This window comes from Lathyrus oleraceus, chromosome 7 (assembly GCF_024323335.1).
Source record: "Lathyrus oleraceus cultivar Zhongwan6 chromosome 7, CAAS_Psat_ZW6_1.0, whole genome shotgun sequence".
Lineage (NCBI taxonomy): Eukaryota > Viridiplantae > Streptophyta > Magnoliopsida > Fabales > Fabaceae > Lathyrus > Lathyrus oleraceus.
This window is the reverse complement of record NC_066585.1, coordinates 176902441-176929353: the sequence shown is the minus strand read 5'-3', so window position 1 is coordinate 176929353 and position 26913 is coordinate 176902441. Positions and strand designations below refer to the sequence as shown.

The 26913-nt window shown below is 39.3% G+C and overlaps 2 protein-coding genes, 1 long non-coding RNA gene and 1 pseudogene across 18 annotated transcripts; 2 read left to right on the top strand and 2 right to left on the bottom strand.

Annotated features, from left to right (window-relative positions):
* Positions 1-13825: 13825 nt before the first annotated feature.
* LOC127105440 (uncharacterized) lies at positions 13826-15123 on the bottom strand. Its single transcript, XR_007795000.1, has 2 exons — positions 14270-15123; positions 13826-14141 (listed from the first exon to the last, which is right to left on the bottom strand). It is a non-coding gene; the product is annotated as an uncharacterized LOC127105440 (long non-coding RNA).
* A 246-nt stretch (positions 15124-15369) lies between these two features.
* Positions 15370-17914, top strand: LOC127105436 (L-type lectin-domain containing receptor kinase IX.1). Its single transcript, XM_051042619.1, has one exon. It carries the CDS (start codon positions 15791-15793, stop codon positions 17801-17803), a length of 2013 nt encoding a protein of 670 aa, XP_050898576.1. The 5' UTR covers positions 15370-15790; the 3' UTR covers positions 17804-17914.
* Positions 17915-18041: 127 nt separating this feature from the next.
* On the top strand, positions 18042-20497 carry LOC127105437 (L-type lectin-domain containing receptor kinase IX.1-like; annotated as a pseudogene).
* Positions 20498-20567: 70 nt separating this feature from the next.
* Positions 20568-22204, bottom strand: LOC127105438 (inactive protein RESTRICTED TEV MOVEMENT 2). Of its 16 annotated transcripts, none has more exons than XM_051042635.1 (3): positions 21334-22204; positions 21031-21126; positions 20568-20961 (listed from the first exon to the last, which is right to left on the bottom strand). In XM_051042635.1, the coding sequence occupies exons 1-3, from the start codon at positions 22004-22006 to the stop codon at positions 20792-20794; spliced, it is 939 nt and encodes a 312-aa protein (XP_050898592.1). In that variant the 5' UTR covers positions 22007-22204; the 3' UTR covers positions 20568-20791. The 16 variants fall into 16 exon arrangements, with proteins under 16 accessions (XP_050898592.1, XP_050898587.1, XP_050898582.1 ...); XM_051042630.1 differs by having other exon boundaries at positions 20570-20961; positions 21265-22204; XM_051042625.1 differs by having other exon boundaries at positions 20572-20961; positions 21196-22203.
* Positions 22205-26913: the final 4709 nt, after the last annotated feature.

Here is a 26913-nt window from a genome sequence, read left to right as displayed (position 1 = left end):
TGAATCAGAATGAACCGTACGTTAGGCTAGGTCTGACAATATTTGTATATGTTGTATTTGCAATAAATGTCTGGGATGGGCTTAAATATGCCACCATTAGGAGGATATCAGAGTGCTTGTCGGAATGGATGTTCATGTGGATTATATCTGAAAGATGTAAATGTAATCGATAAAGATGTCCGTCTGAATGGACCTTTATTTTGACCGTATCCGGAGGATAATTAACCTGAAAAATAAAGTTAGCTTCATGCCATGTCATGATGCATGAGATGTTTTATGCTTCTGAAAATAAATGCGAACAATGTATGCATGTGTATGCTGTGAAATGATGTAATGAATGAATTATGCGTCTGAAAAGTTCTTCCAGGGGAAAATAAATCCCAATATTCTGGTTGGAGATACTTGTATTGATGACCCTTTCTTAGCTGGGGATACTTGATTTCTGTCTGATGGTGGAAATATCCAACAGAGTCTGGCTGGGGATGGAAGAGATGACCCGTCTGTCTGGTGATGCCGACCTCTTCTGGGAAATAGCTGGTTTTTGTTGGGGAATAGAATTAGCAACCGGATTCCTTGGAAAGCATGGTTAGACCTTATCCTCGATCCCGAAGTCTTTTAGTAATTGTGCTCTCTATTTTATGTATGTATTTTTGGTAAACATCGATCATATTCAAATGCATATATTAATTCAAATGAAATCAATGGACGTTTACGCAAACAAAACAGAGAAAGTAAAACAAAAGCATCTTTTTTGGAAATAAAATTGTATTGATTTTGAAAGAGGGCCTATAAATAGGCAATTTGTGTACAAGGGAGACAGAAATCCTAGTAAGAGGAAGTTGTCAAGAAAACAAAGAGAAAGCTATGCAGAAAAAGTCCTATTGATTTTAATTCCACTACTGTCATTGTGTCTTCAAGCCTCTCATCTCCTGCTGTCGGATAAAAGTGATTGGCTTGTTCAGTCCTTTTGACTTGGGTGAAGCTGACCGAGAACGGGACATAGTCATACGCTTTAATCCCTAATTTTTGCCTAGACCACCTTTTTAGGTTTTCAGTCCACCAGGATACCCTTTTTTGCCCAAGCCGTCTTTTCAGGTTTTCGACTTGCCGGGTGTACATTTTTATATGTTTATCCCTAAATTTTGCCCGAACCCTTTTGGTTCGCCGGGATGCCCTTACTTTTGCCTAGATACGTCGACCTAGCGGGTCTCTTTTATGCGTAGTACTTTTTAACTATGTCCGCGTTCACAGGATGCGGGAAATCTTCGCCATCCATTGTAGCAAGCATCATGGCTCCACCAGAGAATACCTTCTTAACTACAAATGGTCCTTCGTATGTGGGAGTCCATTTGCCTCTGGGATCACCTTGTGGTAGAATGATACGCTTGATCACCAAGTCGCCAATTTGATATACCTGTCTCTTGACCTTTTTGTTAAATGCCTGGGTCATGCGCTTCTGATATATCTGCCCATGACAAACAGCCGCAAGTCTCTTTTCATCAATCAAATTTATCTGATCGAGCCGAGTTTGAATCCATTCATCCTCGTCTAGACCTGTCTCTTTCATGATTCTTAGAGAGGGAATCTGAACTTCCACCGGTAAGACGGCTTCCATTCCGTAGACTAAAGAGAAAGGAGTTGCCCCTGTCGAAGTGCGTACTGAAGTGCGATAACCATGGAGAGCAAACGGTAACATCTCATGCCAGTCTTTGTATGTCACTGTCATCTTTTGTATGATCTTCTTAATATTCTTATTAGCAACTTCCACGGCGCCATTCATCTTTGGCCGGTACGGAGAAGAGTTATGGTGTTTTATTTTGAACTGCGTGCAGAGTTCAGTAATCATCTTGTTGTTCAAATTAGTACCATTATCAGTGATAATCCTTTCAGGGATGCCATACCGACAAATGAGATTATTCTTGATGAACCGTGCCACCACATTCTTGGTGACAGAAGCAAATGAGGCCGCCTCTACCCACTTTGTAAAGTAATCAATAGCAACGAGAATGAAACGATGTTCGTTAGAAGCAGTAGGTTTAATCTCTCCAATCATATCAATGCCCCACATTGCAAAGGGCCAAGGGGTTGTCAACACGTTTAATGGAGCAGTAGGCACATGTACTTTATCCGCATAGATCTGGCACTTGTGACATGTTCTGGAGTGATGGTGGCAATCAGCTTCCATGGTAGACCAATAATATCCTGATCTCAGAATCTTCTTGGCCATCGTATGTCCACTAGAATGAGTCCCAAAAATACCATCATGCATGTCTTCCATAATCTTTTCTGCTTCCTTTTTATCCACACAGCGAAGCAAAGTTGAATCATGATTACGTTTGTATAATACTCCATTACTCAAAAAGAATTTAGCGGAGAACTTCCTCAGGAATTTTCTGTCATTGATGGATGCCCCTTCAGGGTATTCCTGAGTTTCTAAATATCTTTTCACTTCGTGGAACCAAGGTTTCTCCTCTACTCTCTCAGTATTAAGTTCATAACAATATGCTGGTTCATCTAATCGTTCAATGGTGATCCTGGGAGCTTCACTGTCCCATCTGACTCTGAACATAGATGACATGGTAGCCAATGCGTCTGCCAACTGATTCTCTTCTCGTGGAATATGTTCGAATGTAATCTCTTCAAAGTATGGGATTAATGTCAACACCCGCTCTCGATAAGGGATGAGATTCGGATGCTTAGTGTCCCACTCTCCTTTGATCTGACTGATCACTAATGCTGAATCTCCGTACACACTCAAAAACTTGATTCGCAAGTCTATAGCAGCTCTGAGTCCCAAAATACATGCTTCATACTCAGCCATATTATTGGTACAATCAAAACATAGTCTAGCAGTGAAAGGCGTATGGCAACCCTTGGGAGAAATAATTACAACACCAACACCATTGCCCAATGCATTAGAAGATCCATCAAAAACCATAGTCCATCGGGATCCCAGTTCGGGTCCTTCATCCGGTCCAGGTTCTCCATAATCAGTAACAAGCATGACATCCTCATCTGGGAACTCAAAATTCATAGATTGGTAATCATCCACCGCTTGATGAGCCAAATGATCAGCTAGCACGCTTCCTTTGATTTCCTTTTGGGTAGTATACTGGATATCATACTCTGTTAAAATCATCTGCCATCTTGCTATTCTTCCGGAGAGGGCAGGTTTCTCAAATATATATTTGATAGGATCCATCTTAGAAATCAATAAAGAGGTATGATTCAACATATATTGTCTTAGTCGGCGAGCAGCCCAGGCCAAAGCACAGCAAGTTATCTCAAGCAGTGAGTATCTTGTTTCACAGTCGGTAAACTTTTTGCTAAGGTAATATATGGCATGCTCTTTTCGACCAGACTCGTCATGTTGTCCCAACACGCACCCCATTGAACTTTCTAACACGGTCAAATACATGATTAGAGGTCTTCCTTCAACTGGTGGTATCAGAATGGGAGGTTCCTGGAGATACTTCTTGATTTTATCAAAAGCTTCTTGACATTCATCATTCCATACCATCTCTTGATTTTTCCTCAGTAGTTTGAAGATGGGTTTGCAGGTAGCAGTCAAATGGGAGATAAATCGGGCAATGTAATTCAAACGTCCCAAGAAACCTCTGAATTCTTTATCTGTACGAGGAACTGGCATTTCTTGAATAGCTCTCACCTTAGCCGGGTCAACCTCAATTCCTTTACCACTGACAATAAAGCCCAAGAGTTTACCGGATCTTACTCCAAAGGTGCATTTGTTCGGGTTCAATCTCAACTTGTACTTCTTCAACCTCTCAAACAGTTTGTATAAATGATCAAGATGTTCTTCTTCAGTATGAGATCTGGCTATCATGTCATCCACATATACCTCTATTTCATGATGGATCATATCATGGAACAAAACCACCATAGCACGCTGGTACGTTGCCCCTGCGTTCTTTAAACCGAATGGCATTACTTTATAACAGAAAGTGCCCCATTGCGTCACAAACGTAGTTTTCTCCATGTCCCCAGGCGCCATCTTAATCTGATTATAACCTGAGAATCCGTCCATGAATGAGAATACCTTGTGTTGAGCGGTGTTATCTACCAGAACATCAATGTGCGGAAGTGGAAAGTCATCCTTGGGACTCGCTTTATTCAAATCTCTGTAATCTACACACATTCGCACCTTACCATCCTTTTTCGGTACCGGTACCACATTAGCAACCCATTGAGGATAAGAAGTAACGGCTAGGAAATCGGCGTTAAATTGTTTCATAACTTCGGCTTTGATTTTCTCAGACATTTCAGGACGAATGCGACGAACCTTCTGCTTAACAGGACGACAATCTTCCTTCATTGGCAGTCGATGCACTACTATATCAGTATCCAGTCCTGGCATGTCTTCATAAGACCAAGCAAAAATCTCTACATAGTTATGTAACATCTGAATCAATTTTTCTTTGACACTGTTTTCCAAGCCTGCTCCTATTTTGACTTCTTTCTTGTCTACTTCAGTACCCAGATTTACAATTTTAATTGATTCCTCATGCGGCTGTATGGTCTTTTCTTCTTGCAGTAACAGTCTGGCAAGTTCTCCAGGTACCTCACAATCTTCCTCACTTCCATCCTCGGCTTGGTAGATCGGATTTTCAAAGCCATAATGAACAGTAGCAGAATTATTATCAACAGGATCCAGAGTGGATATGGATCTGCAGTTTGTTACGTGAGTGTGTGTAAGAGAGCATAGCTTGTTTAAGAGATGACAGAAAAGATAAAGAGCGCAATATTTGAATGCAAAAAGGTCCATTGATTTATTGAATGCGAATATGCTTATGAAAATGACAAAACCCTTAACAAATTAGCCATTGTGCCCCGGGCATAGACACAATGCTTTAAGAAGTTCAATTGTAAAAACTAAAAAATTTGCAACACTAAAATAGACAATAACAATTACTCATGACTAAAGGAAATCGGGATAGTGTCTTCAGCCTTCCAATTATTGAGTCCGTCACCAATTGTTGGGAAGATCCAGCTATCCAGGTCGCAATCACTATCAGCATCTTCTACATCATTAATCTGATTCTTGACTACCTTCTCAGAGCTAAATCCCAGGCCAAATCTATCAGACTTGTACGGTACATCGATCAGTTGACCCCAGCCAGTACGACCACCATCTTCAACCACAGCTTGAGCATCTTTCAGAGAAATCATAGTAGGAGGAGCACAAATAACCTTGGGCACACAGGAAGTTGGCTTAGGGACAGGATTAATCGGAGGAACTACTTCAAATGACTGAGACGGAGTCTCAAAGAATTCACCATCCATCTCGACGTATCTGAAGGTATGCACACTACTGACAATATACTCTTCTTCCCCACACACAGTGACGATCTTACCCTCTATCGGATACCTCAGCTTTTGATGGAGAGACGAAGCTACAGCACTTGCCCCATGAATCCAAGGGCGTCCCAGTAAGCAGGAATAGGCAGGACGAATGTTCATTACGTGAAAGATAGTGTTGAAGACTTAAGGTCCTATCTTGATAGGGAGGACCATTTCACCGTGGACAACGCTCTTTGCACCATCGTAAGCACACACCACAGCGTCACTAGGTTTCAGTTCAATGCCTTTACAGTCAAGTTTGTCGAGCACAACTTTCGGTAACACATTCAAAGAAGAGCCATTATCGATCAACACATGAGACAAGGTGATCCCCTTACACTCAATGGAGATATGCAGAGCTTTATTGTGGTTCTTTCCTGCTGGTGTCAGGTCAGCATCGGAAAAGCCTAGGCCATTATCAACTGCCAAGTGAGCAACATAATTTTCGAACTGATCGACAGATGTTTCCTGAGGTACATGAGCGGTCTTCAAGAACTTTATCAACGCATTGGCGTGAGATTCAGAAGATAACAACAAGTATAACATCGAGATCTTAGACGGGGTATGCCCCAACTGTTCTACCACATCAAAATCACTCTTGCGGATGATTTTCAGCACTTCTTCCATTTCTTGTTTGGCAACATCTTCAGTAGTAACTTCGACCGGTGTCTCTGACTGAGAAGGGTTGACTGGTTCCTTTCCTCGAGTTTCGGGGGCGGGAGGTGAGATTTCGGGAGAGAAGATCCTTCCACTTCGAGTAATTCTACTAGTCCCAACAATGTCAACGTCATTAGGATTAGCAGGATTATCATCTTGCTTCACGCCATGGATGTAAACATCACCTCCATAATTCCACGGAATGGCTTTGCTTGAGGAATACGGTACTGGGCCAGGTGCGGTAATGATTAGGGGAGCTACCCTGGGCTCAGCAGTAATCTTCACAGGCACTCTAGTAGCGGTAATCTTCACCGGAACTTTGGACCTAGCAATCACAGATATTTCTTCAATAGGGTTTTCCACCTTAGGAACCTTTTCGAAGAGAATTGTATGATCGTCCATCAGCCGTTGAATACCATTTCTCAACTTCAAGCAATCATTGGGTCGGAGTATACAGAGATCGCAATTTTCAGCACAACCTGGAAATAAACCAGCTTGCAACAACTTCTTCTTGATGGCCAGGAGAGGAGATGCTAAGTCAGCTACTTTAGAAATGTGAGAATTGTCATCCACAACATTAACAGTCTTGTCATGATTATGCATAGGTGCAGTGATGACATTCGGAGTCTCTGGAGGATCAAATTCAATTTCTCCGGCGTCGATCATATCCTGAATCTTATTCTTCAACGACCAACAATCGTTTGTATCATGCCCGGGGCTATCGGAGTGATACGCACACCTGGCATTGGGATTATAACGAGGAGAAGTAGTGTTGGGATTCGTAGGAGGATCTCTGAGGGTAATCAAATTTGCTTTTAGCATACCCTGCAGTGCCTGTGCTAAAGTCATATTGATCTTGGTAAACTGCCTTCTTGGCCTGTCTTGTCTGTGCTGGAAGTTTTGAGATGGCGGTGCTGCAATCGTAACTGCTCCAATGGTATGGTCACGATTTTTCTTGTTACGACCCTTTTGACCGTACACAGCATTTGATTCGTTCCTCCCCTGGTAGGACCTTTTGGTGCTTGCAGAGGTAGTCGCCTGTATCTTTCCACTTCGAATGCCACTTTCAACACGTTCACCTGTCAATATAAGTTCAGTGAAACCCGATGAGGAACTTCCCAATAGATGGCTGTAGAATGGGCCAGTCAGTGTACTCATGAACATGTCTACTAATTCTCGATCAGTCATAGGGGGTTTGACTCTGCCAGCCAAATCTCTCCATTTTTGAGCATATTCTTTGAAACTTTCTTTAGATCCCATACTCATATTCTGCAACTGTAGCCGAGTAGGTGCTAGTTCAGAATTATACTGGTACTGCTTATAGAAAGTTGTTGCTAAATCAGTCCAGGTGCGGATGTTAGAGCTTTCGAGCTGATAGTACCACTCTAACTGTGTGCCAGACAGACTCTCTTGGAAGAAATGGATCCATAGCTTCCTATCAGTGGTATACGGTTGAATCTTTCTCACATAAGCTCTCAGATGCATCTGAGGACAGGACGCACCATCGTACTTAGTGAAAGTGGGGATCTTGAATTTGCGAGGAATGACCACATCAGAGACCAGTCCCAAGCTTTCGAAATCCAGACCGGGCGCCTTCTGGCCCTCCATAGCTAGCATACGTTCTTCCAGCAACTTGTACTTGCCATCTTTTGGAGAGTACTGTTCATTCTCGTAATCTTCATCGTCGTCCTCAGGGTTGAAGAGATCAACATTCTCCTCTTCTGAATCATTCTCTGTCTCCTCTTCTTGATCCTTCGGCATTCTGATCTTGACTCCTGCGGCCTGTCCTTTAAGCCTTCTTCCCGGGTTGATGTAACTCACAGCTTTCTTGTCTTTCTTCTTCTCGAGCAAGAGAGCCTTCAGTTCCTCCTGCCCCTTGGATAAGCTCAGGATCATCTCCTGGAATTGAGCATTCTGAGCCTGAAGATCCTTGACAGTTTGTTCGAGGGCCATTTCTCTGTTTAGAAGGAAGACTGTGAGAATATTGATCTTTTAGAATACCTGTTATTGTTGAAATGTATATTTCGTGTCGGGTTTTTGTTATCGTATCCACAGAGATTGTAAGATATCACTGCCGTTCAATGGTTGAATTAATCTTAACTTAATGTAACAATAGGGTTTTGGTTTTAATCAAGTTATCTTGCATACAAAGTAATTAATTGCGGTAAAAGTTATGTTTTGATTAATATGAGAAATATTGTCAAAGTGAGGTTTCAATGATCACTTTGCATGTATTAGCTCGGTCAACAATCTTATAAACTCCTTTAGATGATAAATAATTTCACAAGGTCCTCTCAATGCGTTTCTCTCGAACACCCATTGTGAGTTTTGCCATTTTGATCCATTGTTTCTCTCGAACACAATCTATCAAAATGACAACTTTTTGGTTCAACCTTATGGTGAACAAAATCATTCGTTACTATCTCTAGCTAACAAACAAGTTTGGATGAAAACCTAGGTCAAGAATCGGTAAACATCTCTCGATCAAATACCAACACAAATAGTTTTAAATAGAAACAAAGTTTTCATCATATATTTACCGTTAAAGAGTTTACATATGAGGATCCTTACATTTACACACAAAGCTAGAAATCACCTACATCTAACCTTGACAAATGGATGACTTAGCTACTCATTTTCATGGTAGCTTGGTCGGCAAGTAAGGAAAGAAGGTTGATCAACATCCAAGTCGGATAATCGAAGTTGGATGGGAATCCACCTTCTTTTTGTGGAAGATGGTTGCTAGATGAAGAGAAATGAAATTAGGGCATAAAAGCTCCCACAAAACAATGCTGTATAATATCTAGAAGAAAGTACAAAAAATGGAAAAGGTGGTAAAAATGAGGTCTGGTGCCCAAAAGTGGCACCTGCTACTTATAGACAAATGCAGATCTGTCATGTTCGCTAGGCGAGCAGAATGGCTCGCCTAGCGAAGGTCAAATATGAGCACAAAAAGCCCCTGCGCCCAGAGCAAACAGGGCCTGCTGAACTGTCATGTTCGCCTAGCGAACATACCTTCGCCTAGCGAAAGGCACGCTTCAACCTTCGCCCCAGCGAGGTTGAGAGGTTTTGCTACTGGAATGCTCGCTGGGGACTCGCTAGAGCCTCGCCTAGCGAGTGAGTGTTGGCTGCACTTTTCACCAAAACAGAATGAATTCGCTGCAAACTTCGCCCTGAGCTCGCCTAGCGAATTAATTTGCTAATTTACTGGAGCTGTTCGCCAGGAGCTCGCCTAGCGAACCCATTCTTCGCCACAGCCTCGCCTAGCGAGTAGGCAGATGAAATGCTCCTATTCTTTGGTTCCTTTGCCAATTCTTTTGTGTCTTTATTATCAATTAATTCATGCCTTTCCTGCACAATAACACACACATCAAAGGCACCAAGCTTGTTTATCAATGTAACGCATTCCATGTAAAACAAATGTGATTTTGACAATTTTAGCAAGGAAAAAGAGTGAAAGATGCCCACATATGATAGCTCAAATAAGCACTTTTGGGCATCTAACAGTTATGCAATGTTATGTTATGCTATGCAATGTATGAAATGTTTTCAAGGAGTTTTGGAATTTAACTTTGCGTAAACCACCAAAAAGAGAGAAATTTTTATTAATAGTTTCTTTAATCATTGTTCATTACAAGAAATAATAATAAAAATACAATGAAAGCTCAAGTCTCCCAGGGACGGCTTCTTTTTGGGCGAAGATATGCATTGAGTCTTCGTTCCTCATTAAGCTGGCTGGTAAGTTCTAACACTTTCTTCCTTTCAGCACAGAACTGGGCTTCAAAAGTATCTCTTTTCTCTCTCAACTGGATCCAGGATCTCTTCAATTCTTCAACATCGGTAGGCATATCTGGATAAGGAATGATCTGAGGAGTACCTCCTTCAACTCCTGGTTCAACAATCAATGGTCTGACTGCAAGATATGGCATGACAAGTTCACGAGCTCTTGCGCGTACCCATCTGAGATAAGGTTCCATAGGAATAGAGTTTTTCTGTCCTAAAGTGTTTCTTTTCACCATGCCCCAAGCTCGTACAAACCTTTGACGGAGACCTTGAGAGTCGTTGTCATAGTCAAACACAGTGCCTTGAAGGATTACTTCATGTGGACCATCTTTTCGAGCATAACCAAACTGACGTAGGGCTAAAGCTGGGTTATAAGTAATACCTCCTCTTATCCCCAGGAGTGGTACGTTAGAGAATTCTCCACAACGGTCGATGATGATAACCTTTTCTTTGAGATGAGGACACCAACGGATGTCTGAATGGGAGAGCGACATTATCCTTTGAGACCATTTCAAATTCTGCTCATTCTTCAAGACTGATTGAGGAAGGTGCGAAATAAACCACCTAGACAATAAAGGTACACAGCACATGAGAGTCCCTTGCCTTTTCATAGTACGGGTGTGAAGGGAATGCAGAATGTCTCCAAGCAAGGTAGGCACAGGATTACGAGTGAGAAATATCTTAATAGCATTCATGTCTATGAATTGGTATGGATTAGGGAATAACACCAAACCATAGATTAGTAATGCTAGGACATCTTCGAAAGCAGGGACATCCATAACTTTTAAGAATTCTCGGGCCTTATTTATCAGAAATTTGGCGAGTAAACCCTTAACTCCACTTCTTGTTACCTAATTAGTTTCAACGTCGGACTTTGTCATGTGTAAAGCTACGACAACTTCTTCAGACTTCGGGATCTTTTCTAAACCACTGAAAGGTGTTTGATCAATGATAGGTATCCCAAGCAGCCTGGAGAATTCTTCTAATGTGGGTACCAACTGATAATCTGGGAAGGTGAAGCAATGATGTTTAGGATCGAAGAACTGGAATAGAACTCTCATCATATCTTCCTTGAAACCGGTGGTAACCAAATTGAGAAGAGAACCATGTTTTTTGATGAACTGAGCATGATCGGGAAGTTCTGACACTAAATCCTTGAGTTGAGGAGAGGTCGCTACAAAATTGATCCGGATGGTCTTCCTGGAAGCCATAACCTGTTTAACAGAGCAAAGCTAAATCCCTAAGTCCTTGAAATGGTTAGTACAATGCTATGATGTTATGATGTTATGATGTTAGGTAAATAACAAGCACAAGCAAGTCACACAATCATCATTCCTAAGTTTTAGGGCTTGCATGAGTTCCATAGGTAAATACCCTCCCCACTGAAGTTTGGTCGGTTCAACCTGTCCTAGAATAGTAACTGGATTCTAAAAGGATCTCCAATCATTGACCTTCCTTTAAGTCCACTTCAGTGCAACACCAAGTGGTTGACCAAAGCTTCCCTAAAGTCCAATCTCAAAGAGTGTAGTATCGAGTCTCAACCAACCCCAGTCGGAACCGAAGTCAGTTATCTCACTACTTTCTAATGGCTAGGATGAGTCAATTAGAGTTCTAAAGGTCTGGTTAATGCTTTGATGACACCACACAGACGCCAAATTTTTCCTCAAGTAAACATGAGGAACATCAGGACATCCAAAGTGTCACATTAACCGTAGCCATCATTTTAACCATTCCAGTATACGCCGGATAGTCGCGATGATCTCTTGCTACTTACCTAAGGTACACTAGATCCGGGTGTAGGATCTTTCACTCAAAAATACCCAAGCAATCCCTTGAAAGTGATCTTTTTTTTTTAAGGTGACCTCTCTTTGTTAGTCCCCAGCAGAGTCGCCAGTTCTGTCATACGGTGAACTGACTTTGTGTGTTTTTGCTTTGGAAAGCAAATGTCGCGGATAGCAAGAGTCGCCACCGACTTTTCTTTTATCCCATAAGGAAAGGTGGAAAAGAACAGGAAAGACCTTAATTAGATTTTGGGTTCGGGAGGTACATTATACAAAGGGAAGGTGTTAGCACCCTTTGTATCCATGGTTATCCATGGGGTCTTAATTGCTCGATCACTTATGTTTGTCTGAAAAAAGTGTTTGTGAATTGCTTAAAAAATGTTTTGAAAAGAGAGTTTAACTTTGTAATGATTCTTGTACGAACGTATACAAAGTATTTATCTCGTTTAATTTTGAAAGCGGTTTAGAAAAATATAACTTGGCAATGATTCTAGTACGAATGTATACCAAGTGGTGATTTTCTAGTATTTGCAAAGTGTGAGGTATGAAAAAAAATTTAGGTTGTGAGCCAGCAGTTAAGAGTTATACCGACCCAAGGTCTTTATGGGCATTTCCTATCCTTATGAGGGTAAAATTGTCCTTACTATTGAAAAGTAAGTAGTTTTATCCTTTGGATGTAAAAGGGTCATCATAGGGTCATTGTTTGGTCATTGAAGGCAACATTTGTAAGGATACCTTAGCATTCGAAGGGACGATCATCATTAACCGTAAGCTACAACGACGGGTCATCGAGGGACAAGATCATATATTCGTAGGCAACATCCGAGGGACTATGATTTATTTTATAGGGACATGATGAGTTAATCGAAGGGTCTTTGCTAAGTGTATCCCCACATCCGCGGGACATGACCATAATACTGTAATATCGTAAGGCAACAAAGAGAGGTCCAAGATCACATATTCAAAGGCAGTATTTTATAATCAATTAGGTAGTTGTAGTCAATTAAGTAATTAGGTCCACATTATAATCAATTAGGTAATTATGATGAATTTCCACAAGGGTATCCCACAAATAAAGTGGAATACCTAGCAAGCTACTTTTTCTGGGAATATGTGAACCCTTACAACATTCAGCAAACAGATCAGAATACCAAATCAGGGTGCAATCGAGAATTACACCGCAAAAGAAACACAGCAGTAGGAATGTCAGGCAAAATAACACATGGTTAGAATAAAACAGATCAAATAAGCATAGAACAGAACAGAAAAATCAGCGACTGTCACGTTCGCTCCTGCCTCGCCTAGCGAAGGCTTAGCGAATGCTCGCTGCATGCTCGCTTAGCGATGTGCTAGCGAGCGGCTGCGGGTTCTGGCTTTGATAACAGTACAATTCCAGAAAGCTCCCAAACCCTATGGCATCCATTACAGAAATTACATGGTTAAACGTTCAAGACATCCATACATACTTAAATTCACATGCAAAACTTAAGATATTTTTATAAATTCAATCATAATGCCACATGCAAATTAAGAACCTAAAGCGATAATAGTAATGCAAACCTGTTTGCAATTGAATTGCAACCTTGAATGGGCGAGTCACTCTTAGGGTTGGCGCCGGATTGAGTTGGGCGGAGGTAACCTTGGTGCAAATGAGTTTCCTTCAGGGTTTCCTTTAGGGTTGCTCTGAATTCTCTGGGTTAGCCTCCAGGGTTTGCTGTGCCTTCTCTCTATCTCCCGTTTTCGTTCTCTCCTTTCTGACTGAAGTGTTGGTATTTATAATGCTTTTTCGTGACCTAATGGGCTCAGAATGAAGCCCAAAATTTTCTAGTATTCGCAAGCTTCGCTAGGCGAGTGGCATAGCGAAGGGTTCGCTAGGCGAAGGAGTTGCTCGCCTAGCGAGCATGCCAGTTTGAGCCATTTTCTGGATTGAGCCACCTGGGTGCTGGGCCTTTGTTCTTTTAAGATCAATGCCTTGAAAAACGAGTTAGAGTGCCTTGAAAAATGTCTTGCAAGATTAACGGGAAAATTTTGGGGTATGACAATGTCCATTCCCTCAAATTTTAGCAAATCAAACGCATCCTTAGGGAAAAAGTATTGTACCGGTGTATCTATAATGACTAAGTTCATTTGGCATCAATGGACATCATATCTTTAGGACTAGAGCACACTAATTCCATGGAGAAGACTCAAATCGACATAGCGAACCCGAACTAATCTCAAGTCATATCGACCAAACTTCACGATCATTGAAAAAAGGACAAGATATATAATAGCCATAAAGACCACACAAGGTCATCAAGACCATAAAGATCTTGCTTAGACAATGGTATATCGTCATTAATGATCACAAAGTGACCATAATCATGGAATTTGCTTGGGCATGTATGTATACACATACAAAAAGAATAAAGAGGATTAATTCACAAATTAGATACAATTGAGGTTACACACGATGTATTTTCTACAAGCATCTTTGACACCCACTGTGGGGTCCAATAAAAATGACTTGGACCTCAAGTTTAATCCACAATAAGATGAGGAAGATGACGATGCATAATCAACCTAAAAATATATACTTTTGGTTGTTAGAGCAATTACAACCTTTTTTCTAAAGAAAAAGAGAAAATAACTACAATCCGCAAGGCGTGGATGTTAACATGAGAAAAATGATCACAGTTGAGGAACATTACCTTCATCTGAATCCATCTCGCTGGGAGGAGGAAACGTCGACCCGTTCGAAATAATACGTCATCATCATGGCCTTAATAACTATTTGTATTTCCATTATGTTTATCGGCTTAAAGGGAGACCGAGCGTAACTTGGATCTTGATCTCTAAATCCAAATATTTCAGATGAATCTCCCACTACTATTCTGTGATCTACAATGACAATAAAATATGGAGTATCTACAATATTTATAGTATATGTCATCACCGGTGGCAAAATGACTGTCATCGACAATGAAAGACATATATATTATAAAACACGAATCCCAAAAACACGACATGATACATCGGTATCGGTATTGGTAATAATTTTAGAAAATAAATAAATTAAATGTAATCATAATTATTGGTGTTGGTTTTGGACACCGACACTAACACATACACGTTTTTTTTAAAGGTGATGGTGCTACAATTAATATATGCAAACAATAATAAAAAGGTTTAAACATAATGGATTGTTGTCAAGGGATAAAAAGATTTTGGGAATCTGTATCAGTGGGTCATTGGTTGTTGGAGAGGTGGAAAGCATCTCTCAGCTTCTACAGTGAGAAATCTAAATTTTTTGGCAATTGATAAAATCGTCGAGTATCGAAAGCGATGTGTTATCATTCTAAAAAGTGAATCCATTTCTTCCTTAGCCGTCTCAAAACTTTCGTCAACATCATCGATATTTCAATATCCAAATACACATAAAAAAAGGCATGAGCCCTCAATATTTCTCTCTCTATCCTCGACGATGGTTCTATTTTAGATCTCGTCATCGACTGTGTCGAAGAAGTAACCATAACTAGTAAAGTAAGAACAAATCGATGGTTATGAGTTATGACATCATTAACATGTCAGTGATTGAAACTTGTTGGCTTATGAATCTTTATCAACTGATACTCCTAATGTCATTTATATATATATATATATATATATATATATATATATATATATATATATATATATATATATATATATATATATATATAATTAAATGATATTTAAGTTTAAAATATTCCAACAAGACACTATATTTAAGTCTAAAAATTATGCCGACCATTTATGTTAATTATGATTTATGATATGAAAGGTTTTGATGATAGGGTTTTGATGATAGAGTTTTGTTGACAAACTTACAAGAAGACACAAAGACAGACTTCAAGAATGAAGGCCATCCAATGATCCTAAAATCACATACTAAATAACAAAAGATATAAAATTAGTGCGTGCATAAATTTCAACGAAATCATCTTACTATTTTAACAGATAAAAATAAGCTAACCATTATGAATAGATTATTAAGCTCAAGTGACATTTATCACTATGGACCAAAATCATTGGAATCATCGCTCATTCTTCAACACTGCAAGAATAGCAGACAAAAAAAAGATTATTAATGATAAATACTGAAGTCCTAGTACTTAAGTCTTACTTGCATATGATAGATGATAATGTTTCACACAATTTTTTGAACAGGCTATTTTATTTTACTGTCACAAATGGTTTCTTTGCATATTAGTCATAACACTCAAACTCTTGTTTTCGGTTATGCAATAGGAACCATTTGCACCTTCCAAATAATCTATCTTGCAAACTCACTCTCCTTTGATTATCCCTATTTTAAGAATGGTGATGTCAATTGGGAAGGAGATGCTTCTCCTTATAAAGGAGCTATTCAAATCACTTCCAACACCCTTGATCAAAACAACAACTACAGTGTCGGGCGAGTCACGAGTTTTAAACAGATGCATCTCTGGGATTCGAAGTCTGGAAACCTTTCTGACTTCACCACCAATTTTTCCTTTGTTGTTTTTTCAAACACGCGAGATTATGGAGATGGAATGGTGTTCTTCATGGCCGATCCAAATCTTCCGCTTTTGAAGAATATCAAAGAAGGTGGTGGTCTTGGCCTTGTGGATACAGACCAAGTACTAAAATCAACTCAACATTCATTTGTGGCAGTGGAGTTTGACACTTTCAATAACCCGTCGTGGGACCCTTCAGGCGAAGGCACTCATGTTGGTTTGAATTTCAACTCTATGAGGTCTAATATAACTAAACCATGGTTGGCAAATATTCTTAAATGGAAAGTTTACAATTGCAGCATTCAGTACAATTCCAACACCTTTAATCTGAGTGTTTCATTCACCATGTATGATGAGGATGAGGATGATAAACCAGTTGAAGGGTACATATCACACAAGGTTGATTTGAGAGATTTATTACCAGAGAGGGTTATTGTTGGCTTCTCCGCTGCAACAGGAAGATTGTACGAGGTGCATACTCTTCGATCATGGTCATTTCATTCAAGTCTATTAAGTGATGAGACCCGATATCAGGTAGTGGCCCCGATTCCCAGTCCTATAATTTCTGGAAAAGAAAACAAGATAAGATTGAAGGTAGGGCTTGGAATTGGTACAGGATTGGCTGTGAGTTTATCAGGGCTGGTTTGTACTCTATTATGGAAGAGGAGTAGAGTAAGAAAAACAGAGTTTGGTTTTGATCTCGACATGGATGACGAATTCCAAAAGGGCTCTGGACCCAAGAGGTTTTCCTACAATAAACTAGTGAGTGCGACAAATAAATTTTCAGAGTCAGATAAGGTGGGGCAAGGTGGTTTTGGCGGTGTATACAAAGGTTATTTGAAAGGCATGAACTCCTATGTTGCTATCAAGAGGATATCAAGAGAGTCTAGACAGGGAATACTAGAATATGCTACTGAAGTGAAGGTCATAAGTCAACTGAGACACAGGAACCTAGTACAACTTCTAGGTTGGTGCCACAAGAAGAATGATTTTCTTCTTATTTATGAGTTCATGTCAAATGGAAGCTTAGACTCTCATCTGTATGGTAAGAAAACCTTCTTGACATGGACGGCGAGGTATAACATTGCATTGGGCTTGGCTTCAGCATTGCTTTATTTGCAGGAAGAATGGGAGCAGTGTGTGCTTCACAGGGACATTAAATCAAGCAACATTATGTTGGATTCATGTTTCAATACTAAGCTTGGTGATTTTGGTTTAGCTAGGCTTGTGGATCATGAGAAAGGGTCACAGACCACACTTTTAGCTGGGACAAGGGGTTATATTGCCCCTGAATATTTCACATCAGGAAAAGCTACTAAGGAATCTGATATATACAGCTTTGGGGTAGTGTTATTGGAAATAGTCACCGGAAGGAAAGCTATTGAAAGAGAAGAAAAGGGGGGTCAAATAAGTGTTGTCGAGTGGGTTTGGGAGCTCTATGGATTCGGGAAGTTCCTTGAAGCAGCTGACCCTAGGTTAGGTGGGGCATTTGATGAGCAGCAATTGGAACGTTTGGTGATTGTTGGACTTTGGTGTGCTCATCCAGATTATTCATTTAGGCCTTCTATAAGACAAGTGATTCAGGTGCTCAAATTTGAGTATTCTCTACCGATTCTCCCAGAAAAAATGCCTGTGCCAACCTATCTTCCTCCAACCATAAAAGCACTTTTTTCTTCAGTTTCGTCCACCTATTGGACAAATAGTTAGAAATAGGCAGAGTGTAACAATCATTGGAGAACTTTTTTTTTTTGTATAGGAGCAAAAAATGTAACATTATTATTTGCAACATATATGTTCAATTGCTTTTTTCCTGAGCAATATGCATACAAATGACAAATGTATCTATCACCAAAAACCATGTTATACCACTTACTTTTTCTTTCAAAAACTATGATGACACTGCATACCAATATCAGCTTGCTCTAAATACTACACGAGCTCAGTTCTGTCTAAGAAAAAACTGTCAAAAGACATTCATACAAAATTTGAATGTTGCATTGTCATTGTGAGATGACCAAAAAAATATACCTCGGAGTGGTTGAACTGCTATGGTGTACATGGGATGCATGCTTGTGTGGCTTTTGAGAGAGATGGTGTTACAAGTGTCCTAAATGATTATGAAGTTTGGTAACTTGTGCCTAAGGGCAGCATTACAAAATGACATTGGATGTTTAAGGACTTTGTTTGACATCCTTAACCTTGGCCAAAAGACCAAACTTGTTTATCTATTTCTAAAATGCTACATCCTGCATGAACCAATTTAATTTTATATTTTGATTGTACATATCTTTTATTTTCTGAATGTTTCTGTTATCCAACCCAACATAGTTTGTTCCTACTCAGTACAATATTACAACTTATGAGCATTATTGTGATCCCTCCTGCATAGTATCCGTCAACAACAGTTGTGGATGTACAAAATCTAGACATATACTCTGTAGCAATTAAAATACATAATCTACATAGGAAAGAAAGTTAGATAAATGACAAAGAAAGAACAGTAAATAAATGTGTACTACACGAAAGTGTTAGGCTTCAAACATGAAACTAAACAACCCTGACATGGCTAAGTTAGATAAATGGTTCCTATATTTTGTTATGCAAGGGAACAACTTTGCTCTTTCTGATAGTTCCTCTTGCACAGGCTCACTTTGTGTTTTTTTGATTACCCTATGTTTAGTCACGATTGTAAAGAGGAGTTGGTCTTACAAGCAAAGTTGCTTTAAACTCAACTGAGTATTCATTTGTATCAGTGGAGTTCGACACGATCAAAAATTATTGGGAACCAGGGGTCAACAATGTGGGAGTGAATATCAATTCTGTGGTGTCCGATACATTTATTAAATGGTCTGCGGAGTTTCAGAAAGGATAGTTTATAATTGTCGCATTGAATACAGTTCCAAAAATAATAATCAAAATGTTTCTCTCACTGGATACAGATTGAATGAAGAGCAAGAGACACAACTTTTCACACATCATTGATCTAAAACAGCACTTACCAGAGTATGTTATTGTTGGCATATCAGCTTCAACAGGAACTGTAGATGAGGAACATAAGCTACTGTCATGGTCTTTTAATACAAGCCAACCACATTATGATTCTCACGAAGATGATTCTGAGAAGAAAATAAACATAATCAAGACTACATTATTGGAGGGACTGGGAGTAGGTTTTGTATGTTCGAGTTTGAGTTTAATAGCAGTGTTAAACATTTTATTGTGGAAGAAGAATAAAGGAAAAGAAGAAGACCTTACTTCAGAAACCACATCTGATCTGGATATGGATGATAAATTCCAAATGAGTGCTGGACCTAAGATGAGCTATTATGAGTTGTTGAATGCAACAAACAACTTTGAAGAGACACAAAAGCTTGGCCAAGGTGGTTTGGGTGGTGTTTACAAGGGTTATTTTAAAGATTCAAACTCAGTTGCAGCTATAAAGAGGATATCAGCAGATTCAAGACAGGGTATAAAGCAATACTCAGCAAAAGTGAAGATCATCAGTCAATTGAGGCATAGAAATTTGGTAAAACTCAATGGTTGGTGCCACAAGAAGAATGAACTTATCCTAATATACGAATACATGCCTAATGGTAGTTTAGATTTTCATCTTTTTCGAGGAGGAAGCATTTTGTTGTGGAAGTTGAGGTATAACATACCTCTTGGGTTGGCCTCAGCATTGCTTTATTTGCAGGAAGAATGGGAAAAATGCGTGATTCATAGGGACATAAAATCAAGCAACATAATGTTGGACTCCAACTTCAATACTAAGCTTGGGGATTTCGGTCTAGCTAGACTTAGGGATCATGAAAAAGGGTCAGAAACCACAGTTGTTGCTGGAACCAGGGGTTACCTAGCACCTGATTACATGGGACACAGGCAAGGCTAGAAAGGAATCTGACATATTTAGTTTTGGAGTTGTTTTGTTGGAGATAGCCTGTGGGAAAAAAGCCATACACCACCAAGAACGGGAGGGTGAAGTTTCATTAGTTGAGTGGGTTTGGCAGCTATATGAATTGAGAAATCTAACTGTGACAGTAGATCCAAAGCTTTGTGAGGTTTATGATGTGAAGCAATTAGAATGTTTGCTAGTAGTTGGACTTTGGTGTGCTAATCCAGATAACACATCAAGACCATCTATAAAGAAAGTGATTAAAGTACTAAACTTTGAAGCTCCATTCCCTACTCTCCCACAAAATATGCCATTCCTAGCTTCTCTGTCTCCCACAACAAATGAGCAATTTTTCTCAGTCCCTTCTTTCTTTAGATCTACAGGTTAGTTTGAACCTGAAAGTAAACAGAATGTAATAACTAGATTTGATCATTCATATCAAGTTTAGGGGAGCTGAATGTTTTTACAATGTGGCTTATGAATATTTAACTAAAAACATTTATTTTGAATTTTTTCAATCGCCTAATCAAAATTTTGAATTACAATATTCTCAGCTATAGGGTTACCAGGGAAATTGATACCGTATTTCATATTTACTTTAAACAGATATTTATTCACATAAAATCCTTGAAAATTCGAAACACATTCCATAATACAATCTTTTCCTTTCATATACAATAGATAAACACAAAAAAAACATACTATGCTAGAATAAAGCAAATAACACCATTCTAACGCAGAACTCGTTGGGCGTTTAACCAGAGATATCAATGGTCTTGACTTCAGGTTTCTTCACCTCTTGTTTAGGAACAGTTATAGTGACAACACCATTCTTCATGTATGCTTTGACTTTTAGGAACAGGTATATTGAGAACATCATTCTTCATGTATGCTTTGACTTCAGGTTTCTTCGCCTCTTGTTTAGGAACAGGTATATGGAGAACACCATTCTTCATGTATGCTTTGACTTCAGGTTTCTTCGCCTCTTGTTCAGGAACAGATATATGGAGAACACCATTCTTCATGTATGTTTTGACTTCAGGTTTCTTCGCCTCTTGTTCAGGAACAGGTATATGGAGAACACCATTCTTCATGTATGTTTTGACTTCAGGTTTCTTCGCCTCTTGTTCAGGAACAGGTATATGGAGAACACCATTCTTCATGTATGTTTTGACTTCAGGTTTCTTCGTCTCTTGTTCAGGAACAGATATATGGAGAACACCATTCTTCATGTATGTTTTGACTTCAGGTTTCTTCGCCTCTTGTTCAGGAACAGATATATGGAGAACACCATTCTTCATGTATGTTTTGACTTCAGGTTTCTTCGCCTCTTGTTCAGGAACAGATATATGGAGAACACCATTCTTCATGTATGTTTTGACTTCAGGTTTCTTCGCCTCTTGTTCAGGAACAGATATATGGAGAACACCATTCTTCATGTATGTTTTGACTTCAGGTTTCTTCGCCTCTTGTTCAGGAACAGATATATGGAGAACACCATTCTTCATGTATGTTTTGACTTCAGGTTTCTTCGCCTCTTGTTCAGGAACAGGTATATGGAGAACACCATTCTTCATGTATGCTTTGACTTCAGGTTTCTTCGCCTCTTGTTTAGGAACTGGTATAATGAGAACACCATTCTCCATGTATGCTTTGACTTCAGGCTTCTTCTCCTCTTGTTTAGGAACGGTTACAGTGAGAACACCATTCTCCATATTTGCGGTGACTTGATCAATTTTAGCATTCTCTGGTAATCTAAACCTTCTCATGAATTTCCCGCTGCTACGCTCCACGCAATGCCATTCATCGTTCTCATCTTCTTTCTCAAAGCTTCTCTCTCCACTTATCTGAAGAACACTATCATCATCGATCTCCACCTTCACTTCCTCCTTCTTCAGTCCAGGAAGATCCGTCTGGAAGACATGCGCTTCTGGAGTCTCCTTCCAGTCCACAAGTATGCTCAAGAATGCTGATTTTTCAGGAAAGGAACTGGAAAGTGAACTCGGAATCAGCGACATCTTCTCTGTAACTTCGTTGATGATTGTTATCAATCTTGATGATTTACAATTTTCGATGCTTTGCAAGGCGAAACGTGATGATTTACAATCCAGTATTTGCTAGAAAAATCGAAAACCGTTTTGCTGTTTCCACGCCGGCCATGGCAGAAGAATGCTCTAGGTTTTCTATTTGGAGGTAAACTAAATACTCTCTTAGTTTTAAAAATAAGACCCCGATTTAAAAATAATTGTTATTTTTTTAAGAATTTTAATTGATGTATAAACCATTGAGAGAGACGCTAACTAACTCTCAATGGTATTATATGTAGGTGTCATGGTAGCTGGCGCATGCAAGTGTGGTTTAGTAAGTGCGTTCGTGCATCTGGCGCATGCATGTGTGTGCTTGTGCCATGTGTCTGTGGTGTCTAGGGCATTGACGCATGCATTCATGGTTTCATCTATAAATAACATGTGCATCTCCCATATTTTTTCAGACACCTTCTTACTCTCCAACCCCATTCTTTCATTCTATTTCAATCTCCTTCAATTTTTTTGTTCTTTAGCCATGTCTGAATACATTCATAAGAGAAATGTTGATTTAATCTTTTTAGTAGTGCAGCCTCCGATAAAGATTCGACTTTGGAATATAGAATCGTTTGAACGTCTTAATCGGACGTTGAACCGTTGGTTAGATGGAGAAGTTGCAGATGGTGAAAGGATTAGAAGAATTCAATGGCTTGAGTCCACGTTCAACCAAAATGGAAAAGTGCGTGCATGAGTGGATATTAAGACTGACAGAGACGTTCACAGGATGATGTATAATATGTTTTAAAAAATTTTGATTGTTGTAATCGCTTAGTTATATTAATGGTATTTTATTTGTTCTAGTTTGTTGTGTTGTTGTTTATGTGTTGCTTATTTGTTGAATGTGTTGTATTTGTTTGTGATGGTATTTTCTCACAAAGTTATCATATGAAATAAATATTGTTTTTAATATAAAGCAAAAGATGTACAATTAAAATTATCTAGTTGTGTTTGTTCCAACACTGGGACAATTAGTACGATTGTGATCGGGTTGGCGACATGAAATACATAATCGAACCATTTTGTTCGCCGTATCCATTTCAGTTCGAATACGGATGTTGTTTGGTCGATTCTTTTTCTTTCTTCCCATTACTTCATTATGCCAGAGAATGTCCCATTGATATTCAGGTCACTAATCCTCTTTTGATACTACTAAAAAGCTAATTTTGTAAACATTGGATATGCTTATGACTTTGTAAACGTCGGATAGGAAGTAAGATGGATCCCTTCGAACCTTTGAACATGCCGCAATGACATGAGAGCAGGGCATACAAAAGACTTGGAACTTTTTGCAGTCGCACCAACCTCTATCTAGTTCCACTTTGTATTATCCCATTGGCATGCCTTCATTGTGATCCATAGACTCAGCAAATATTGTACCAACCTTTAGTACGGTCAAACATCGTGATCACGTGTGTGTTAGCTTTGGCAGCTTCGTGTCTAATGAATTTCATTGAAGCATCACTGAACAACTGCCCAGCTTATAACACTGAACTCCATTTGGAACATCTCGTCTCAAACAACGCCATTAGCCTGAAATATGTTGCTTGCACTAAAGCGGTTATAGGTAGGTTTCAGATGTCTTTGAAGACAGAGCCCATTGATTCCACAAGATTTATTGTCATGTGACCCTAACGTTGACCGTTGTCGTATGCACCAGTTCACTTCTCCAATGGAATACTGTCGATCCATCGTACTGCATTTGCGTTAGACAATCTGATGTCTTCACGGTAGTATTTGAAAGAAGGTTTTGTTAATGCATAACTTGCGTTGACAACCTTTTTCCGCAACATTTTGTCTTTGATCTCTCGCATAACATTTTGAGCGATATGTCTAATGCAGTAGACATGCATCGACGGAGGATCCTGTCAGCCATTATCAATGTTTTTGTAGGCACTCACTATTGAAGGGTGTCGGTCAGAGATCAAACATAAGTTAGGTTGAGGAGCAACGTGAAGTTGGAGATTTTTTAGGAAAAAAATTCATGCCTCAGCAGTCTCCCCTTCAACTAGGGCAAAGGCGATTGGAAAAATATTGTTGTTGCCATCTTTTGCCACTGTCATCAGTAGCGTTCCTTTATATTTCCCGTACAACCATGTACCAGGAATTTGTATAATATGTTTATAGAAAGCAAAACCTTTGATGCATGGTTGATACGCCCAGAAGAGACGGTGGAATATTCCATTTCCAATAGCACAAGTCCCGTCTGGGGTATACATCGGCAACGTTTCCAACTTGACAATAGTCCTTGGAGCATATTGTTTAAGAGCCGCCAAGTATTTTGGAAGTTGTTTGTAAGACTCCTCCCAATTGCCATACACTTTTTCAACCACATTTGTCCTAGTTATCCAAGCCTTCTTGTATGATTGAGTATAGTTGTATTGTGCTACACTATACGATATTATTATACTCACCTTTAACGATGGATTGTCGCTAATGACAAACAAAATTTCATCGCATATTAACTGCGAGCTAAGTTTGTGATGGTCTTGCATTGGGTTTGTGAGCATGCATGTGTGAACTGGACCCATGGATCCAATCTCCCGAGAATGACTCCTCTTCCGGTAAGAAGCCGACAACCGGAAAAGGCAACGCGCATTTCGATAATAAATCTTATACCTCATTGCATTAATTCGATCAACTTTGTAATCAGCTGATACTTCCATGTGATACTTTTTAATGGCTTTTACACAGTCTTCTTTTGCGCGAAATGTGTCTCCTTCTTTCAATGATCCTTGAATTTGCATATAAGGATTGTAAAATATATTTGATGAAGGTTCATCGACACCCAAATTCAAGCTTGTCATGTGTTGAGGTGAACAATATACATGACTAGATGGTAATGACTCATCTTCTTCTTCGTCATTCACCATTGGATCAACCAATAACTCGGCTTCTTCTTCTTCATCATCAACAACATTGACTTTAGCTTGTTCGTCGTCACCAGTTTCACAAAACACTTGTGATTGATCAACTAACTGAGACACTTGTTATTTTTGTGGTAATATATATAACTCTATATCATTGTACCCAGATTGTTTATGACTGACAAACATGTGATGCACATGGTCATCATCTCGAATCTTCAACTAATAAAACTTTACTTGATTGTCTGCAAACCACATCGGATTTTTATAGATGATTTGACCCACCTGACTACACTGCAATTTATTTTATATTCTTTGTTTCAAATGTAAAAAATTTGATCGTTGATTTATTGTAAACCGATATACTTCTGTGTTGCGAAAACAAAAACCAAATAATTGATGCTCAAATATTTCACCATCGGTATGAGCACTGATCATGTAATGTGGTGATGAAGACATTTTTTTAAATGTAAGTTTAGTATTTTATGGTGAATGTATTGATATGTTATTCGCATGCAGTTAAATAAGGGAGATTGTGTATCTACTGATCACGCAAATAATCTGCAAAGACAAGACAATGCAATGCAAAGAATCCATGCATTGACAAGACAATGTAAGGCATGCGACTGCAAATAATCTATTGTAGGAGAATTGCCATACAAGACGCAGCGGAATTTAAAATTTTCTCCATTTAGTGATCCTTACGAATGAGCATGATCAGTGATAGAATCGTTACCTCTTGTGGCGATTCAAACCTTTGGTGCAGATCTCTTGTAATGATCAAAACCTTTGATACAGATCCACGGAGTGATCACGAACGTTGAACGATGACAACGTCTCTACTCAGTCCACACGAACGGATTCCTTCAATCTCAGTGCTAGCTGGTACGAATGAAGGCTTTGAGTGAGAGAGAGAGAGAAACGAAATTCCAACTCTTCACTTGAGTTGAATCTCTGTGGAGTGACAATGCTTCTACCCAAGGGGTTCTATTTATAGAACCACTTGTGTGGGCTTCAAGCTAAAAAGCCCACTTAAGTGTATTTTGTAACACCCTTCTAAAATACCCCAAATAATTAATTAAAATAACAACATATATCAATCAGAGTAATTATGCAGTTAAGGGTGTCACACAAACAACTTCACACCATTCATTAAAGTAGCTTGTCATGCTCATTTAATTATCAAATAAAACATTTGCATAATACGCAGCGGATAGAGACCAATTCAATCATGCAAAACATGTAACACATTACATGTAAAATGGTTCACAACCAACGATAAAGCATTTAAAACATCCCATCCCGATGTTACATCTACCAGAGCATGACCCACTAAGGAACTACACTAGACTCCAAGCACTAGCTCCTACTCAATCACTGCTCGTTACCTATAAAATAGTTGTAAGGGTGAGTTCCTCAATCGATATAATAAGCATTATAGAATATCATGTAATGCTAAGTAAATTAACACATTTCATCACCCAAATCAGAACACACATTTAGCAACGGTAACATCAACTCATAATCATCATCATACTCAACTCAACGCAAAAACACACGTATAATATTGGAATACATCCATTCATATTATACGCCATACATACATTATGCAATGAGACTCCATGCATGCGGTACCGACTATTCGTGAACATATAGTTCAACCTCACCGATCAAATCCAGATACGGCTACCAAGCTCACTAGTCCCACTCATTTGAGACCTAGTGACTCACTCACTAATTCCTCACCATGGGAATTAGCTACCACCCCCAAAGGGCTATGATATGCACACTAATCACCTAGCATGCAAACATCAACAACAATCCACAACAACTCACTCACTAATTCCTCACCATGGGAATTAGCTACCACCATAAAGGCCATAATATACATGCTAAATCATCTAGCATGCAAACATCAACAACAATTCAAAATAGACATATGCTCACACGCTAAGCCATAAACAGTCCATTCCACAA